We start from the raw sequence: 20,634 nt of genomic DNA, 5'->3' as shown, positions 1-20,634 counted from the left end.
CATTTAAGAACTATCATTAATGACATAATTAGTCTCTCATTTCCTAGTGGCCCTGACTCATTCTAACAATAAGTCATACTTAAGAAAAGATAAATGAGCTAACTGAAAAAAATGAACAGCTTTATCACATTAAATATTTCCAATGGCATTTTACTTTTTGTATTTAATACTTACTTATCAAGTATTATTAAATGTTTATGGAGCTGTGATCAATACTAATCATAATACTAGCACTACTAGTACTAATAATAAATGTATGATAACTTGTCCTAGAAAAAAATTCCTAAAGCCATACAGTTATAACATTTTTTTCATTAAAAATTTTATGTATATACATAACTATCCTAAAGTGATGTATAATAAGGAAATTGGTAAAAATAATTCCAAGTGTAAGTATATATTACATTAGAACAAGATTCAGAGAAGCATAGTGGAATGGAGTTCAAGGAGAAAAAAAAAAAGATAGGTTTCCTAATACTTAAAGATAATGTTGCTCATGTATTTTTAAAAATTGAAAACAGTGATAGGCAGCCTCTGCAAAGTGGACCACAATGATCTCTGCTCCCTGGTGTTCATGCCCTGATTAAACCATCCCCATGAGGGGGGCCTGACCTAATGACTTGCTTCTATCAGAGTACACACACAGCAAAAGTGATGGGATGCAACTTCAAGACTAGGTTTCAAAAAGAATGTAAATCCTGTCTTGCGCATCCTCTTTTGTTCTCTCTCACTCTCACTCTCTCTCTATTTCACGCTCTGTCTTTCTGAGGGAGGCCAGGTGTCATGTTGTAAACTGCCCCATGGAAAGCCCCAGTTGGCCACTGGCCAGCATAGAGCCAGCGCCTCAGTTTAACAGCTCAAAAGGAACTGAATCCTGCCATCATGCATGTGAGTGAACTTGGAAGTGGGTTATCCTTAGTCTCCAGATGAGACGAACCCCTTGATTTCAATCTTGTGAGAGACCTTAAGTAATCGGGCCCAGAAAAACTGAGAAGGCAAATGTTTGTTTTCAGCTAAGTGGACAGTTGATTACAAAGCACTAGATAAGTAATACCATGGTTGTGAGTGCCAGATACCTATTATCTTTAGAATCTATTGGAAACATTTAAATTGATAAAAATACTTTTAATTTTAAAATGAAATCTTCCATAAGCCTAAAATTACATCATTTGCAGCTACTTGAGCTTATGAGAAAACTTTTAGAGGGCAACTTAAAATGTATGTGGGTTTCATAATTTTTCTAAATTACTTTGGGGAGTGCATGAGTTTAAAATTAGCAAAGTACTAGCAGTATTGGGCAGCCCTCATTTCTATGGGATAGTGAAAGAGGTTAAGGGAAAGAATGAAGAGTAAGATGGGAACTACATGGTTAAATTTCCTGCCTTAAAGAACTAAATTTAATACTTAAGCCAAGCTAGAAAGCATAACTAAAATAATGACCTATACCAACTGAGAGCTTACAGTGAGTGACACATGTCACTTCATTTAGTTTTCACAACAACCCTTGGCTGGAGATATTATCATTATGGAGATTTGAGGGGCCAATTCATTATACCCCCTGTTGTTTTGTTCAATTGAGCCTACAAAAGAGCACCCATATTTCCAGCCAGTTATGCATTGGAGCCAATAGCCATTTGTGGGACAATACTACCCATCTATCCCATTTATCTAAAAGAGAATCAGGGGCCATGAGTGCATGTGCCATAATCCTGCCTAAGAGCTTAAAGTGGACAACTAGATATCGTCACACAAGTAAAAAGCATGAGGCTTAGGTTCAGTGCTACGTCTCTGCTCTGAGGATTGTGTTCTTTTCACAGCTCTGTCTTTTCAAGAGAATGATCAATTGCATTTTCTACTGTGTTCCAATTACATCAATCACACACAGATTTTTGTCTCTCTACATAGAAGCACAGTAAATTTATTTTTAAAAAAGCTTATTTTTTATTGTGGCAAAATATACAGACCACATTTCAACTATCTTTAAGTGCACAATTCAGTGGCATTAAGTATATTTGCATTGTTGTGCAACCATCACTGTTATCCATCCCCAGAACTTTTCCACTTTCTCAAACTGAAATCCCATACCCACTAAACAATAGCTGCTCATTGGTCCCTCCACCCAGCCCCTGACAATCACCATTCCACTTTCCGTCTCTATGAATTTGACTATTCTAAGTGTCTCACATAAGTAGAAATCACACAATAATTATCCTTTTGTGGTTGGTTTATTTCACTTAACATGATATTTTGAGGTTCATTCATGTTGTAAAATATGTCAGCATTTCCTTCGTATTTAAGGCTGAATTTCATCCCATTATATGTATATACCACAATTTTGTTGATCTATTCATTTATCAATGAACACTTGTTTTGCTTCTACCTTTTGGCTATTGAGAATAATGCTGTTATGAACATAGGTGTAGAAACATCTGTTTCAGTTTCTGTTTTCAATCTTTTTTGGAATATACTTGGAATTAAAATTGCTGTATTATATAGTAATTCTATGTTTATTTTAGTTTATTTATTTTTTAAGAACTGCTATACTGTTTTCCACATTGGCTCTACCATTTTACGTTCCCATGAGATTCTAAAACTTTTAACAGGAAAGTATAACTAAATAACCAAGTGATATGGAATGACTGTTGTAGAAAATTAGCCCACAATTATAGACTCTTGGAAACTGAAGGGCCTGTAAGTACATCTGTCCAACTACCCATTACATATTTGAAGATAATGCTTAAAGTGTTAGGATGATGATGATGTTACCCTTAAGCAAACATCAATTAAAGGCTTACTATGTGCCCAGCACAAGGCTGTGCAGAACTGAAAGGGAAAAAAATTACCCATCTTTTTCTGGAATTCTTTTCCATAACTACCATAAAGAAACTTAAACATAGTAACCTGTCCATTTACCTAGGATAATGACACACCTAGATAGAAAGACCATATATTTAAATTATTTTACTTCCTATCCATCTCCGTGAGAAAGAAAACCTAGTTTCAAAAACAATTTGGGTTTGTAAATATTTGCTGTTAGGGTCTGTATGAGTGTCACAATAGCAGTTATAAAAAATTTTTTAAAAAATATAATTGTAGATTTTTACAGAAGCCTGATATCTAGCCATGCCCACTTACACTAATTTAGCTGAATGGTGGCCAAGTTTATAAGTTACACAACCAGTGGCCAAGTTTATAAGTTACACAACTCTGAGGTTTAATAAATGTTTTGATAAAAAACAGTTTCTGTCTCACTTGAGAAAAGCCAAGTACCCCCAAATGAGAGGAGGACAGATAGTAACAAGTCTATTATAACAAGAAAGGGAGCACTTCCTAAGTGTTGCTAATGTTCTACGTGATGAAAATGATCTCTCTGCTGACCTTTGAATGCCCTGGTAGCTTCCCTCTTCAAGACTTCTAAAAGTCACTATAAGGGAATATTTTTTTGGCCTTAAAAAAGAAGAAAACCCCATAATTTGAGACACTAGGTTAAGTAGGGGGTTGGGTGCGGGGGGGGGGGGTGTGGACAGACACAGACTGGCAAATACTGTATGATCTTGCTCATATATGAATCTAAAATTATTGAACTCATAGAAGCAAAGTAGAATGGCAGTTGCCAGGGGTTAAGGGCAGGAGAAATAGGGAAATGTTGGTCAATGACACAAAGTTTTAGTAATGCAAGATGAATAAGTTCCAGTGATGTAATGTACAGCGTAGTGACTATATTAACAATACTGCATTGTATACTAGACATTTGCTAAGAGGATAGATTTTTAAAAAAAATATATTTTATTGATTTTGTATAGAGAGGAAGGAAGAGAGATAGAGAGTTAGAAACAGCAATGAGAGAGTGTCATCGATCAGCTGCCCCTTGCACACTCCCTACTGGGGATATGCCCGCAACCAAGATACATGCCCTTGACAGGAATTGAACCCGGGACCTTTCAGTCCCCAAGCCAAGGCTCTATCCATTGAGCCAAACTGGTTTTGGCAAGAGGACAGATCTTAAGTGTTCCCATTGAACACATGCAAAAAGGTAATTATGTGAGTTGATGGATGTGTTAACTAGTTTAATTGTGGGGATTATTTCACAATGAATATGTATATCAAAGCCTGTATATCTATTTCCTATATATCTGTTATACCCCAATGAAGCTTTAAAAAAGAATCACAGTAAGGAGTGCATGATGACAGCAACTCTATGTGTTAGTCTTTCTTGGCTCTGCAGTGTCTTAGAGAGCAACCTGATACCTATACAACTTTTCATTTTTAATTTTTTTTTTTGCCTCCATGAGCCCCAGAAATGCTATGATTTCATAAGCAGTTAATCGGAAGTTAATATCAACATCAGAGAATAAGTGTAACCACACTACATTCAGATAATTTAGTCTAAAAACAAAGAAAATAGAATTCTAGGCTGGCCTCTGCTGCAGAATAACAAATGTACTTCCATTGACACCCCTAGCAAACCTGGACTCCACTTTGAAAGTAAGATGTGGGGAGGGGTGCAAAAGGAGGGTAGGAAGGGATGAGAGAAGAGAAGAAATATTTCATGTCTCCTATTCTTTTATCTTCCAATTCAACTCAAGTTGTTAAACATTTATGGCAGGTTTACTATATTTTGAGAAGTCTTTAAGATTCTGGAGACACAAACAAATTAGACCTGGACTTCACTTCAAAATTGCTCCAATTCAGTTTAGGAATGTGGTTGATTTATTTATATGTTAAAAAAAATTTTTTTTTTTTTTAAATTCTAGAAAACCTTGCCAGTGGAATAAAACAGTTTACAATGCTGGAGCCATGCATTGCTAAATAAGGAGTGGCTACTATCTCAGAGCCCCTCAGAATTGTTTCTGTGGTCAGGATCACCAGAAGCAGTTTACCCAGCTGAAACCGGCCTCTGTCCTTCCCAGAGAGACCACACTATTTTTAGCTTAGATTGGGTAAATCCTCCTACATCACTCTTTGCCAACGTTCCAGCTGCCTCGTGTTTGCTCACTTCAGTATTACATTAACCTCTTTTTAGCATATAAAAAAAAAATCTTCAGAATTTTTTCAGTTTACCTTTATGGTACTACAAAATATAAAGCGGGAGTTTAGGCTTGTATAATGCTGCATTCACTCAATGACAATATTTCCTGAATGCCTATGTCAGGTTCTTGGAATATATCATTGAGCATAACAGGCAGAGATTCCTGGCTCAATGGAACATATATTCCAGTTACTATACATAATAAAAACCCCAAGTAATTGAGGTTCAGAAAAGATACATTTTTTTTCTCTCATGTAAAGTCAGCACAGATTTATTAAGTCCAGGGCTCCACTGGCGACTCCTTCACCATGTCTCCTTCCTCAGCCTTATCTCATAGCTTCCCTCCTCAGGGTCACCTCATGCTCAGAAGATGGCTATTGTAGTCCAGCCAGGATATCTGCAAGGGGGGCTGGAAACAAGCTTTAAACCTGGGCACATCTATGCAACCAAAATTTAGGAATTTTCTTCCTTACCAGAAAAGAAAAGGAGAATGGATACTGGTCACAGCTATCTTAATCTTCAACACAATGTGCTTGTGTGCATGTGAGTGTATTTATAGATGGATGGATGGATGGATGGATGTATAAAAAAATTTAGAGCATCAAATGGAGGAATTGTCAAATACATGTAGTTCTTCTGGGGTTGTTGTAGGTGCTCTTTTAAAAAAAGTCACATGTATAAATTCTAAATATTTGGCTTCTGCCCATCCTTAAAAATTTAGAGTGCTGATTATTCTATCTAGATAAGTTAGTGTTTAAGGAGTGTGGGTTATGCACTGTCAATCATTTCATTTAGTGTAATCCCTTATTCTTGGTTCTCAAAATAATCTGCAAATTTCTTAAAGTATTTATAATTAATAAAAAAGATCTCTGCTGAACACTTACATAAGCAAGAAAAGAGCCTTCTCTGAGAGGTCCTGCTTTCGGTTCAGGAAAAATCCTGGGTGTCCCTAAATCCTTAGCTTCTTAGAGACACCACGTCCTGTGGCCCTGGGGAAAGATCTATGCCTCTAAAGCAGTGGGCACCTGGACTAAACTCAGTTCTGGCTCAGTTTTGGAAGGAACTGATTTCCATTCTTTTGGCCTGAGTTTCATAATTCACAAAACAAAGCCAATTAAGTTCAACTGCTACAGCATTTTATTTAACTGCTAGATTAATAATTGTCTTTGAAATATTTTTAAATGAAGATAGGCCTATATATCAACAAAAGCAATAACACCTTTTTCAGTTGCCCTAAGAGAGACTACATTCACATAACTTTTATTATAATACTAGAGGCCCGTTGCATAAAAATCATGCACTCAGGCGGTTGGAGGGGGGGTGGGGGGGAGAGAAGATTCTCAGCCCAGCCTGCTCCCCCTAGCAGTCTGGGAGCCCTAGGGAGATGTCCAACTGATGGCTTAGTGCTACTGCAGAGATGGAGAGGCTCCCACCACCACTGCTGCACTTACCAGCCGTGAGCCTGGCTTCTGACTGAGCAGCACTCCCCTGTGGGAGCACACTGACCATCAGGGGGCAGCTCCAGCATTGAGCGTCTGCCCCCCTAGTTGGCAGTCTACATCATAGTGACTAGTCGTTCTGCTGTTCGGTCTATTTGCATATCAGCCTTTTATTATATAGGACCAGAGGCCTGGTGTGTGTGGTCCCTTGGCCTTGCTTGAGCCTTCTCACAATCTGGAACCCCTCAGGGGATGTTGGAGAGTTGGTTTTGGCGAATCCTCGCAGGCCAGGCTGAGGGACTCCAGTGCACAAAGATCTTTGGTTAATCTCTTCCTGCCCCCATCTCTCCCCTCTTCCTTCTGAAATTCATCAGTCTGTTCCATGTTTCCATGCCTGTGCATTGAGCATCTGCCCCCTGGTGGTCAGTGTGCTTCATAGCTATTGGTCAAGCAGTCAAACAGTCACATGGTTGAATAGTCACTTAGGCTTTTATATATATATATAGATATGGTTATACTTGTTTGAATTTATTATTATTTGTTGTTAATTTTTTACTGTGCCTAATTTATAAATTAGCCTTTATCATAGTAAGGTGTATATGTAAAATATTTTTAGGGTTTGGTATTATCCATATTTTCAGGCATCCACTGGAGGCTTGGAACATAAATCCCCTCTGCAGTTAAGGGGGACTACTGTACACACATTTGAAAATAAAATTAGTGGCATATTATAAGTACTGTTCTTACTTTGATTTATTTTTCAGTAAACTGTAAACTTCTCTCTGAAGAGGGACAGAAAAATTAAGGATCTAAAGTGAGACGAACACTACTTCTCACTGTACACTCTTTGAATACTTTTTAAATCATGTGCACATATTAACTTTTAAATAATAAAACATATATATGAGGTAGCTTCTGCATATTTTTAATATTTGGATGAAGATCTTAAAAACAAGTAGTAAGACTTTAAGGAAACCCAATTCAAGGTCCTTTTACTTCTCTTTTAATTTTGTGGCATCATTAACTTCCTACTTCTCAAGAAGCATGATTTTTTAAAAAAATATATATTTTATTGATTTTTTACAGAGAGGAATGGAGAGAGATAGAGAGCTAGAAACGTCGATGAGAGAGAAACATCGACCAGCTGCCTCTTGCACAACCCCTACTGGGGATGTGCCTGCAACCAATGTACATGCCCTTGACCGGAATCGAATCTGGGACCTTTCAGTCTACAGACCGACGCTCTACCACTAAGCCAAACCGGCTTCGGCAAGAAGCATGATTTTTAGCAACATTTATTTCCTGTTTAAAAATTTTTTGTATTTATTTTAAAGAGGAAGGGAGAGAGAAAGAGAAATAAATGATGAGGGAGAATCATTGATTGGTTGCCTCCTGCATGTCCCACACTGGAGATTGAGCCCACAATCTGGGCTTGTGCCCTGACCAGGAATCGAACTGTGACCTCCCAGTTTACAGGTCAATGCTCAACCTCTGAGCCACCCTGACTGGGTACAACATTTACTTTCTGGATTAAGTTTTGGATTATGGTGCTACCCAAAATCAAGCTACCACTAAAAGGAAACATTATTCTGTCTATGAAATATAGATTCTAAGATTTGAGATAAAGTGTGGCTACCACCTGATGGTCTTAGTTTGAATAAAAATAATCTTCAGTTATAATAGCATGTCTTTATAACAAGTTTTGCGGTCATGATGTGAATTAAGAGATAAAAAGGATCAGACTATATCATACTTATTGTGCACATGGGAATATAAAATTTAAAAAAAGGTAAAGCAAAGTGCCCCAAAACACAAAGCACATACTTACTCAAAATTACTTTATAAGTATTTCATTTACTAAATTTGTCAGAAAAAGGATATGACTGTTATAACCCTTCAAAGAAGGGGGGGAAAAAACAAACAATTACAATTCTTACAAAGTTTATTAGACGCATGTTCTCTTCAAATTTGGAAGTTAAGTTTTAGAGACGAGGTGAAATTTCTGGAATTACTCCATCCTGAGGGAGTAGTATTTGAAGGAGGACAGAGGCGGTGTGTGGGATAAGAAGGTAAGGACTTTTCCTGCGTAGGGGGCAGCATTAAGAATTCCCAGAGAAGTCAGTGGGTGTAGGGAACAAAAGAATCTTTCAGAAGAATTCTGTAGGCAATAAATGCTAGTGAGATGGAGGAGGGGAGATTTTACTTTCTTTTTGAGCTTCTTGAAAGTTTTGTCTCAGAAGGGTAGTGGAGAATGAAACTAAATCCTAAAACTTTTCAATTTATTTAAGGACAAACTTTTTAAGCATTTTTTATAAAATCACATTTGCTTTATTCAGTAAGTTATAATCTACACTTACCAATATTTTAATTGGCCCAGATGTGTTGAGGTGAACCCCCCTCTAGCAGGCACCTATGTCCTTTATACAATCTGTGTAATTTTGTGTGTGCAATTTCTTACTCTCTTATTGTAAGGTATTCCAGGCTTTGCCATTATGTGTTAAATAAATTAAAACATTTATTCAGCTTATGAGTATTTATTTAATTCCACACCTTCCAGTTGAAGGTTTCACTGTGCTTATAACACTAAATGAAATGGTCATATCTGTTGCATCCTTCCCACACCTTTTCATATGTAGTGGCTACTCCTAGAAGGAAAGTGTGGGGACTGTGTATGTTTCCCTTTTGTTTGCAGGTGCAGACACTCATGGCCAGCCAGCTGTTGCCTCTTTGTCTCTCTCAGTTACTGTGCGTTTAAAGAATGTCAGGGCTCCCACTCCACGCTTATTCCGTTAGGATAATGCAGCTTAAATAGGAATTTAAGTTGTCCATGTCTGAAAAACAAAGTGATGGCAGCCTTTGAGTTGACACTGATTCAGGAGCTCACAAGTCCTATGCCGCCTTTGAAAACACAGCACTTGGGGCTGTGAAGGAAGTGACTTTGGATCTCAGGTTTACCCAAATGCAAAGGACATGAAAACATACCTACAAAGTGTTCCCCTCAAATAGAAACTCCTGAGAGGGTTGAATTAAGTCTGACTTTTGGTATATTTATGTTCTAATACGAATGAAGTAGATAGCTAAAATCCAACGCTCAGATGCCATCTACCAAGTCCACGGTAAGAATTAAATGTGAGCCTGGTTCCATTTTGCTATGGGGGTAATTCAGTTCTGGTGGTCTCCTCCAGGTTCAGGAGGAGATGCTGTGTAATTCGATGATGTCAATATTTTATGAATGATATCTTGTCCTGAACACCTTATGAACTCCAGCTTGCTCTGCCTGCAGTGTCTTTTCCCTTCTGCTCCCAGTGCTTGCTTCCACTGTTCAAGTCCTTGTCAGTGCCGAGCACTTCTCAAATGTGTTCTTCTCTATGCTTTAGCCAACGAATGAGAATTGCTCAAAAGAGCTTGTTAGAATGCAGATTTCCAGGCCCTGGGATTTTGAATGAATGTGTCCATGGTGTGTCCTAAGAATCTGCATTATAAAAATTACCCAATGAGATCAGAGGCAGGGATATGAAATATGAGGAATACTGCCTGGATGATGAGGCACCCATGTCCCATCTCAGGTCCCTGGGAAGGGAGTATGCTGAGTCTGGGGCTTGTATGGGTTAGGAATGAGAGGAAGTATATGTAACATTCTTTTAACTTCTAAACATCTGTTTTTACTGTCAATTGTTATTAATTAATGATTAATTGATGTTTTATTCATTTTCTTCATTAACAGTGTGCCAGGACAATTGATTTGGTATTGACTTGCATTTTGCTGTCTGTACTGGAGTTTTTTTTTCTTTCCCTATTCCAATCAGATAGCCAGCGCCTCTGTGATTCCTGGCCTCAGGGCACTTGACGTACTGGCGTGGAAGCTGCTGACAGAGTTTTGCACAGAGTTTTGATTTGTCCTTGCACAGAGTTTTGATGTGTCCTTAAGAAGAGGGAGGCAAGAGATGGCCATTTGATGGCCATTTGATGAAAGATCAGTGGGAAAGTGTCTCCAGCCTGGAGAAGGGCCAGCAACCTGGCCCTGCCCCTTGGTGGGAATGGTTTCATGGCCTTCACCCTCTCTCCATCCCCTCTCCACCCCCCTCCCGGGTAGTGGGAGCCCATCTCAGTAAAGAGGCCTGGGCCCTGCTTGGCTTCAAGTATGGCATGGAAACGCGCATTTACACGATAATTCAGACGTGCACAGGGAGATGTCTATGGTGACCCTGATGGACAAAAGGTGAGAGAGACTCTTCATTGATTGCCAGACATCGGTGCTGATGATCCTACTGTTGTAGACTTTACGCTCCAGTGTCAGATTCTGGTGTGACCCCAGGGAAACCAGGAAACCTCAAATTTGATGAGCTTGAATTTTCTAACGGCCTAGGGGGATGGAGATTTAAGTCTGTTCAAGAAAATAAAGAAATCCTCTACTTCTTGAATGCTTGAGTCTGTGCCAGAAAATTCTTTCCTGCTATAATAGCAATGGTTGTCATATTTTTTGCATGCCTGCTATATGCCCGGCAATGCAATAGATGTTTTATCTTATTTTCTCTGATACTTTTAAGAACTCTGCTGAGTAGTTTTCCCAATGTAGGACCTACTCTCAATATATCCATCTAAATATGTATGACAGGGTTGTATGCAAATTCTCCCAACTACAGCTGTATTATTGACCAGTATAATTAATTAGTAGGATTCCCTATCCTTTCCTAGCTTCTCTTCCTCTGTCACATCTTACATCTGGTATTTTCTATTTTTGCCCTTTTCACTTTTCCTACCACTCTCTTCCTGAGTGAGAGCAATCCTTTTCATGGCTCACATATATTTTACATGAAAATAAGAACTCCCTTAGCTCCTGACTGGTATGTCCATTATGAAATTCACATTCAATATGTTAAAACCAGAGCTCATTTTTTCCCAAAACCTATCCCTCCTCTCACAGTCCTAATTTCTGTGAGGAGGCCCTACATCCATCCAAGCATGTTAAGTAAAAAACATGGAAGTCATTTTGATTCCTCCCTGTTACTTAAATTTCATATATTATGAGTTATTGCCCTAAAATCTCATCTGACTTACTTCACATTCCCATTATCTTTGTCTCAAATCTCATCTTTTGCTTCAACTATTGCTAAAGCCCTTTAATCGACCTCCCATTTCTAATCTCTGTCCTACAGATTAGTGTTGCCCAGATCTTTTAACGTGAAAACTCAGTAATTTAATTTCTCATGTTAGAAAACTCCTATGGTCCTCTATTGTTTAAATTAGAGTAGAAATCCAATTCCCTTGGTATGGTGCACAGATTCTTTGTGATCCAGCCCCAGCACAACACTCGAATCCCTCCCAATACTCTTCACCATCCCTTTTCCGTGTGGTTAGGCTGAGTCCTGGCAGTCACACTCATACTGTTTTAGGTTTCTTGGTTTGTTCATGTTATTCCTGCTCCTGCAGTGACCTTGTCTATTTAAAGAAAACATCATCATCATTAACTCACCATAAACATTACCTCCTTTCTGACCCTATCCTCCAACACTGACAATTTACTTTTAAAAAAATACTCCATATGTTTCTCCTAGCACCTATATTATTGTGATTACACTTAACTGATGACATGTCTGCTAGACTTATCTCTTGAGGGCATAGCGTATAAATTCTTGTTTTTGAATCCCAAGTGCCTAGCACTGTACTTGGTGTATAGGCAAACTGACTACACAACTAGGGGTGTGTCTGTTCACCTCGCTTATTTATTAACTGCACCCTCTTTCATTCTCAAAGTGTCTTGTTTGCCAGGTAAGTTATATATGGTCTCCCCTCCACATAATACATGGTTAGTAAATGTTTGAATGAATGAGTGAATAAGCCCGTTTTCCTTAATTAGCCCTGCATCTGAGCACTTACTATGCAAAGCAATGACGTGAGGTTTCTTTTTAAGTTAATGCCCTTTTCACTTAGCTTCACTCCACCTGATTTAATAGGACTTCAAATTACGTTGGGCGACACAGCTCTCAATTGCTTTTGGGACTCGCTGCATGATTTCAGAGTTTACTGTCGCTTGTCTCATTTTGCAATAATGAGGGACATCTCCCGATGCCAGGATTTCAAAAGCTCAGTGAATTAATGAAAACCAGACAGCCCCGCAGTGGAGGCTGATAGGCAACATTAAAGTTGCCCCCTAACCCACACTGCCCTGCTTTAGCCCGGTCATTACCGGTGGCACCAACTAGTTTGTTTTGCCCAAAACAAAAATGAATCCGTCGGCGTCAATGCCCTTTCCTCTGCGACCAATAGGAAGCCGGCCTCCAGGACACCAGGTGTGTCTACTTCCGCCCCGTCCTCCGGGCCTCCAACTCCCGGGCCGGTCCGCCGCCTCTGACTCCGCTCGGCGCCGGGGCCGCGCCGGCGGCATGAGCGCGGCGTACGGCGGGTCGGTGCGGACACTGCGGGTGCCGGGCCGCCACGGCTATGCCGCCGAGTTCTCCCCGTACCTGCCCGGCCGCCTGGCCTGCGCCGCCGCGCAGCACTACGGGATCGCGGGTGAGGCCGGGCCCCGCCGCACGCCGGGGCGGGGGCGGGTTCCAGCCACGTCCGGCTCCTCCCGCTCGCCGAGAAGCGCTTCCGACAGCCGGCGGCGCCGCCACTGACCGCCAGGGGGAGCCGAGGAGCCGATCGCCCCCCTGCGCGCCCGCTTTTGTCCAGGGCGGGGAGTCGGTGTCAATTTCTCCCCCAATTTCCGCGGGGAAATGGCACATGGAAGAGGCCTAGTGGCCCGGGTCCTTGTCCTTATTGCTTAAGAGCGCCCCGATTCCGCGGCCAGACGACACCCCAATCTCCCCCATGCTCACGCCGCCCGAGGAAGAGTGTGTGGAGCCTTGTGGCCCCTCTGACCGGTGGGACCCAGCACAGCAGGGAAAACCGTCCGCAGGGGCACCCCGTGCCTGGTCGTTCCTTCCCGCTCCCCGCAGTCCGCATTCGGCCCTCAGTGGTGATCCAGTGCCCCTGAGCCTGCGCTTGCAGTCTCCTCGCAATTGCCATCAGGAAATGTATTAAGTTCTGCCCTCCCTGTTTGTTGTCTCAGCAGGAATACATACATTCATTTGCAAGCACTTATTTGGGGTTTGAGTTCATTGTCGTGGGCTGGACTGACATGCAGGGTTTCAGTCTTAATTTTTCTTCTCTTCATTCATACCTTAGCTGTTATTTACACACCGAAAATCTATGAAACGAGTCCCTACATAATGTCAGCTTCCTGGAGTAGTGTTTGTTTGGTCCCACACCTGGAAAAAAAAACAAAACTGTGATTTCCAAAATTCGGAGGAAAAGATTTGCTTTCTTGTATTTTCACCATTAGCTCTTAGTGTTTGCACATTTAGATTTGCAATAATTGCCCACCAGTTAGGTTGAAGACCCATGCGTTTGTGACATTTTAAATGAAAACCTTTACAAAAACGTTAGAGTTAATATTTTTTTAAAAATCAGGTTTAAATAAGAGTCCCCTCCCCAGTTCCTATAAAAATTATACCTTTTAAAATATGCTTGTCCCTTAATAAAAATAATTCATCTTTGGTATATAACATATATTCTGTTCAGCACTTTACCACCAAGTTTGTGGTAAATTCCACCAGCTGGTTTGTCTTAAAACCCCTTCTTGAATGCATTTGAGACCTATTGGCAAGGCAGTGTGATGTAGGAGGAGCAGAGGCCTGCAGGTCTGGAAGCCAGGGGTTTAATCACCTGTAAATAGGGATGATGATGATAATACCTATCTAGGACGTTTGCGTGCTTGGTACCTGCCTGGCCACAGAGTATGAACTCAAATAGTATGTCCTCTGGTGAGATGACAGTTTTAATATTTAATGATTGAAGCACAATATAGAAAGACAAATGGAGAACGCAAACCCATTATTTTGTAAACATGGTCTCAATAGCTTTAGGGAGAAATTCACATTAGTAACTTTAGGTACTTGGTGCTTGATCCCTCCTTAACCTAGATGGTCCCCTGGTGGTTTCAACAGCATAACCTCAACTTTTTTCCCCCTTAGGCTGTGGAACTCTGCTAATATTGGATCAAGATGAATCTGGGCTTAGGATTTTTAGAAGGTAAAATAGTTCTCTAATTATTAACTCACTAGGGGCCTGGTGCACAAAATACGTGTTGTGTGTGTGTGTGAGTGTGTGTGTCCCTCAGCCCAGCCTGCACCCTCTCCAATCTGGGATCCCTCTCACAATCCAGGATTGCTGGCTCCCAACCTCTCGCCTGCCTGCCTGCCTGCCTGCCTGCCTACCTGCCTGGCTGATTGCCCCTAACAGCTTCTGCCTGTCAGCCTGATCACCCACTAACTACTCCCCTGCTAGCCTGATCGATGCCTAACTATTCCCTTGCCAGCCCGGTTGCCCCTAACTGCCCTCCCTGATCGCCCTTAACTATCCTCTGCAGATCTGGATATCCCCAACTGCCTTCCCCTGCTGGCCTGGTCACTCCCAACTACGCTCTCCTGCAGGCCTGGTTGTCCCTAACTGTCCTCCCCTGCTAGCTCAGTCACCCTTAACTGCCCTTCTCTGCTAGCCCGGTCACCCTTAACTGCCCTCCCCTGCAGGCCTGTCCTCCCTTCCAACTGCCCTCCCCTGCAGGTCTGGGCCCTCTAACTGCCTTCCCCTGCCAACCTGGTCACCCCTAACTGCCCTCCCCTGCCAGCCTGGTTGCCCCCAACTGCCCTCCCCTGTAGGGCTAGTTCTCCCCCTCCCCCGCAACTATCCTTCCCTGCAGGCCTGGGTCCCCACCAACTGTCTTTCCCTGCAGGCCTGATCATCCCCAACTGCACTCCCCTGCTGGCCATCTTGTTGACGGCCATGTTGTGTCCACATGGGGCAGCCATCTTTGACCACATGGGGGTGGCCATTTAATGTGTTGGAGTGATGGTCAATTTGCATATTACCTCTTTATTATATAGGATATGTATTCTCTTTTGCTATTAAAGCCTTAATAGAATTAGGTTTTGAATTTTCTTTATACATAAAATTTAAAAAAAATTTGTAGTATAAAAGAAATGTCAGCATTTCCATAGTACAGAACTTATTTTTGCCATTAAGTTTGATTGTCAGTTTTCTTCTACAGCTCTTGTCTCTTAGTGCCCATTTAGGAATTATAAAACTAAAAAAAAAAAAAAAAAAAAAAAAAAAGAACTAGTTAGTATACTGCTGTGTGACATTTGTATTTTGGATCTCTTAATGTCTTTTACCTTCACTCATTCAGAAGCTATTACCCATTTTGTAGATATCTTTCCTGTCTTTCCATGCTTGTCTTGTCTGTATGTTGGACTCAACACCTCCATCAGAGCAGTTAAGGTAGAGAAAGGAAAGGAAATACTGTCAGAAAATAACTACCTGCTCATAACTCATGTGAAAGATTTATGGGAGACATATTGAAATTATTGCTCTAAATTAGTATTCGAAAGTGCTTGCTAGTCCCGCCTCTGAACCACAAAAATCAGTGAGCGCCCAAGTATGGCAGCATGCCCTCATGTAAATAGTGCTGTATTGCTAGTGGGCAGACCTAATTTTAATATAGCTTTGCAGTTTTCTAGCTGTATGTATTCGGCTATTCTTTTAACCTCTCCGAACGTGTTTCTACATATGACAAGTGCCAATTCTACTTATTTCTCATTGTTGTGAAGATCAGGTGAGATAATATGTGTTAAAATGTGATAAAAAAAACCACAAAAAACTGTAACGTTATTTTTATTTTACGTTCAACTGCCTATATCACTAAATGTTTTTGTTGCAATTTTTCCTGGTACAGCTTTGACTGGAACGATGGTTTGTTTGATGTGACCTGGAGTGAGAACAACGAACACGTCCTGGTCACGTGTAGTGGGGACGGCTCGCTGCAGCTCTGGGACACTGCCAAGCCCACAGGGCCACTGCAGGTCTACAAGGAACACACTCAGGAGGTAGGAAGTCTTCCTGGCCTGTGGTTTTTCTTTGGGTGAAATACACTTGGGGATGCAAACTTGGGGAAAAGTCTTCAGGGGATTAGAAGGTTAAGCTTTGGTGTTTGTCCTACATGTTTTAAGTCACTTATTATTTGATTATTCAGATAATGAATCTTTTATCACAAAACACTAATATTCTTGCATCTGATAAGCATTTACTAAATAAAGGCTTCTATGGGTGGGGCCCTGTGTAGACACAAATTTTAAAGTAAGTTTGCAACTTTTCATTTGAAGGCTCTATTGCTACCTCAAGAAAAATTTTTAGACATTTAAAGTCTAAATGTCTAGACTTTAAGTGTGTAAAAATTAAACTAACTCTTGGCCGAAAGAGCTAGGAAATAAGCAAAGGTCAGGCTTCTCATTGGTCAGTAAAAATGCCCCCAGTAGTAAGCATACTGTGGCACCAGTTCCTCCAGCAAGGCCCATCGCTGTCTTCATCCTGAAGGAATATGCATGCCATAATCTGCCTCAGGATAGAGGTAGGCAGGTTTTCACAAAGACATCGAAAGACTGCCGTTAGGTCTTCAGTAGGATTCCTGAGGCTTTTCAGAATATATTGGAGCAAGAGCATCCATTACTGAAGAGATTTTAAATCTAAATCTGGTTCATGTGTCTAGATAGTAGCATAAAAAAATAAAAAAATAGTTTGATCTTTTTAAGTCATATTAAAGTACATCTATGTTTTTAATGAACATGATGGTAAAGACATTCTCTTTTAATGCTTTACTTTAAATGTTACTTTACTTTACTTTAAATTTTCCTTGAGGTAGCAATAGCTCCTTCAAATGAAAACTTACAAATTTACTTTAAAATTTGTATCTACACACGATCCGGCCCATAGAAGCTTTTATTTAGTAAATGCTTTTCAGATGCAAGAATATTAGTCTTTTGTGATAAAAGATTCATTATGAGGATTCCATGCATCATTTTATAGCTATAGCTGTTACAAATCAGTGTTTCTAAAATTGTGGTGGAAAATAATGAAAAATTATAGTTTTTCTCTTTTATTGTGAAGGCTCTTTGAATAAGGTAGTTATAAATTATCATATTTTCATAGAATCACTGAAAATTAAGACAACTTTGGTAAAGAAGAACTTTAGTTTCTGGATATTCAATGAAATAATTTCCACAGAGCAGGATGTCCAAAATGCAGACATTTTTGTGGTATCTTCATGATTTTTGCCATATTCCTATACTACTCAGTAGAGGCCTGGTGCACAAAATTCATGCATGGGTAGGGTCCCTAAGCCTGACTGGCAATAAAGGCCAATCTGTGGGGCAACCGATGGGTGATTAGAGGGGCCCCCACTGGCACCTGCCTTGGCTCGGCTGGCACTGCCTGCTTGCTGGCCCCACCCTCCACTGCCACCGCCGGTCACCTCCCTCTGCGGGGCCATCGGCCAGGCGATCGGGGTGTGGGGTGGCCCTCTGGTGCCCGCTTTGGCTGGCCTGGGGCCTGCAGGCGGGGGAAGCTCCTGCATTGGGCATCTGCCCTTGGTGGTAAGTGCACATCACAGTGAGCAGTCATTCTGCCGGTCATTCCACTGTTCAGTCAATTTGCATATTAGGCTTTTATTATATAGGAGAATTAATTTAAAAAATTAAAAAAATATCTTTTTTCTCTCAAAAGTTTTTTTTTCTCTTTTTATTAAATCATTGGTGTATTGTTTATCTACATAAATTCTAGGGCTGTAACTAATGAGTCATAAAATATCTAATTATGTTAAGTAGGCTATATCACTTAATATTTTTCTTTAAATGAGTTTTATGTTATTTCACTCATCCTAAAATAGTTATATTCATGAAACCATGGGATTGATAGCTAATTTAGTATATATATTTATTAAATTATAACATGTTAAAAGAAACATATAATAAATAAAATAAAGTCTTTGAACCAGTTAAAATAATCTCATACAGCCAGTGGTGTGTGTACTGCAAAATGGAGCAAAGTAGGTTTACAGTTGTTTGTATGGAAAATAAATGCAATAATAAATAAATAATAATTTAAGAATAAACTGTGTTTCATGTACTCACAACTATAAACCTGCTTTGCCCCACCCTGTACATACTACCTTCTGGAAAATACTATTCTAGAATGTTCCTCATGATGGTCTTTCAGCCTTTGCTTCGTTTCTGTGAAATTGAATTTCACTGTCTCACATAACTAACCTGACTTTTAGATTGCTGTAATGGTTAGAAACTGCTCTCTTAGGCCCAGATCTGTTCTCCATGGCAACCAGCTGTTGCTTCTAATGCCTTTCTGTGAAATGGTGAGATTATGACCAATCTCCCTTTTCCAGGAGAACCCTTGAAAATAGTCATCATGTCTCCTTTAGTCTTCCCTCTTTCAGACTGTGCACTTGTAATTCCTTCAGCCTGTCCTCAGATTACATGGTCTCTACATTTGTTACCCTGCTAGTAAATGCCTTTGCATACTCTCCTGTTCTTTAATGTTGCTTTTAATGTTCTAATATTAATGTTCTAATATACCTAATTTATTAACTGCTCACTATGATGTGCACTGACCACCAGAGGGCAGATGCTCTGACTGGTAGATTAGCTTGCTGCTAGAGTCTGGCCAATTGGGACTGAGTGAGACAAGACGGAGCCCTCCCGTGGTCTTTCCCCAGCTGGCCAACCTCCTGCGTCCCTCCCTGGCCTTGATTGTGCACCAGTGGGGTGCCTCGGCCTGGCCTGCGCCCTCTTGCAATTGGGAACCCCTCAGGGGGATGTTGGAGAGCGGGTTTCAGCCCAATCCCTGCAGGCCAGGCCGAAGGACCTCACTGGTGAACAAATTTGTGCACCGGGCCTCTAGTTGTTTATAAAACTCAAATTACACCAAGCAGGGCGATGAATAGAGGACTATAGGGACCTCATAAAGTTCATCTTCCATGAGGTTATTAAGAGAAAGAATTTTTGATGGTCAACTTAAAACTCAATATTATAATACCAAATATTTGGCATTTTTCCATTGAAGAGAAGCACAGCATTTATTAGAAGTTTTCTCTTATACCAAATATGCAGAGACACTTAAAAGGATTTAAAGTCAAAGGAGAGTTTTGAGGAGCTAATAAAAATTTGTTGAATAAATTAGTAAATTAGTATGTGAATGATCACAGCTGATTCCTATTTTTCCCCACCAATGTGTTTAGAGAAACTTTGTTACACAATAGACTAGCACACAAGGGGTCATTGATGAACAGTATGGTTTTGAATCCTGGCTCTATAACTTTCCTGCTGTGTGACCTTGGGCAAGTTACTTTCCCTAAACCTAGTTTCTTCATTTGCAAATGAAGACAATAGGTTTGTTGTGAGTGCTTAGAACAGAGCCAGCACTAAATAAATATGAGCTATTATTATTATTTGCTCTTATTATAGTAGGGTTGTAAAAGCATGAAACAAGTTAGGAATCTTCCAGTTACTCATTTCACCATTCAGTGACTGAAAAATGTCCAACAGTGAATTTTCAGATAGTCAGATAAGTAGGTACTGAAGCAAAAAGGAGAAATCCAAGACCTAGATATATTTTAGTTCTTGAGGAATAAAGGTCTTGGTGAAATGAAAGAAAATCATTATTCCTTTGCATGGCTTCTAACTTTAACATCAAAACAGAAATCAAGTTCTTCTCTATGTTAACTGGCAGCTGCAGAGGCCGTTATGTCTTTTGGGCCCATAAAATGCTGTTAGCTTAGACTGCTGCTGAATATATAACAGGAGTGGAAGAATAGGAAAATTTTTAAAGGTTCAGCGAGGAGGAAAAAAGAAGGTAATTAGGAGTTTTATCTTTATTTCTCTACTTCATGACTTATAGCACTGTGCTATGGAAAGCAAGTTCAAACTCACTTTACTAGTAAAGATGACGTAGACAATGTTTATTTCAATGTCTGGTTTTCAGTGTGCTTATTACCATTCTTAAAAATAGTTAAAATTTGTCTTCACTATCAAATGGCAAGGCTTTTCAATTTGCTGAAAACTTAAAAGATATTTGATCCATTTAAAGTTTTTTTTTTATCATTGTTTATAAAAAGTATTTTTGAAATAAGTATCAAACAAGTAGTATGTTGTGGAGAAAATGTACTTAACTATACATTTCATAGTAAAAATTTGCCTTATTTTAAAAAAGAGTCAATTATTTACCTCTGTGATAATGATAGTAGCTGATAAACTTATAATGATAGGTACCCAAAAAACTATT

The 20,634-nt window shown here is 40.0% G+C and overlaps 1 protein-coding gene across 1 annotated transcript in view; it reads left to right on the top strand.

Annotated features, from left to right (window-relative positions):
• Positions 1–12,770: 12,770 nt before the first annotated feature.
• PEX7 (peroxisomal biogenesis factor 7) overlaps positions 12,771–20,634 on the top strand; it is a 57,812-nt gene continuing 49,948 nt past the window's right edge. Inside the window, exons 1-3 of the mRNA XM_084890693.1 lie at positions 12,771–12,981; positions 14,487–14,544; positions 16,244–16,394. Of these exons, the coding sequence (XP_084746819.1) occupies positions 12,852–12,981; positions 14,487–14,544; positions 16,244–16,394 (339 nt within the window). The 5' untranslated portion in view covers positions 12,771–12,851. The remainder of the gene's footprint in view (positions 12,982–14,486; positions 14,545–16,243; positions 16,395–20,634) is intronic.

Source organism: Pipistrellus hanaki (assembly GCF_964339955.1).
Source record: "Pipistrellus hanaki genome assembly, chromosome: 7".
Classification (NCBI taxonomy): domain Eukaryota; kingdom Metazoa; phylum Chordata; class Mammalia; order Chiroptera; family Vespertilionidae; genus Pipistrellus; species Pipistrellus hanaki.
The sequence above is the reverse complement of the archived record's forward strand: the minus strand, read 5'-3'. Positions and strand labels throughout refer to the sequence as shown.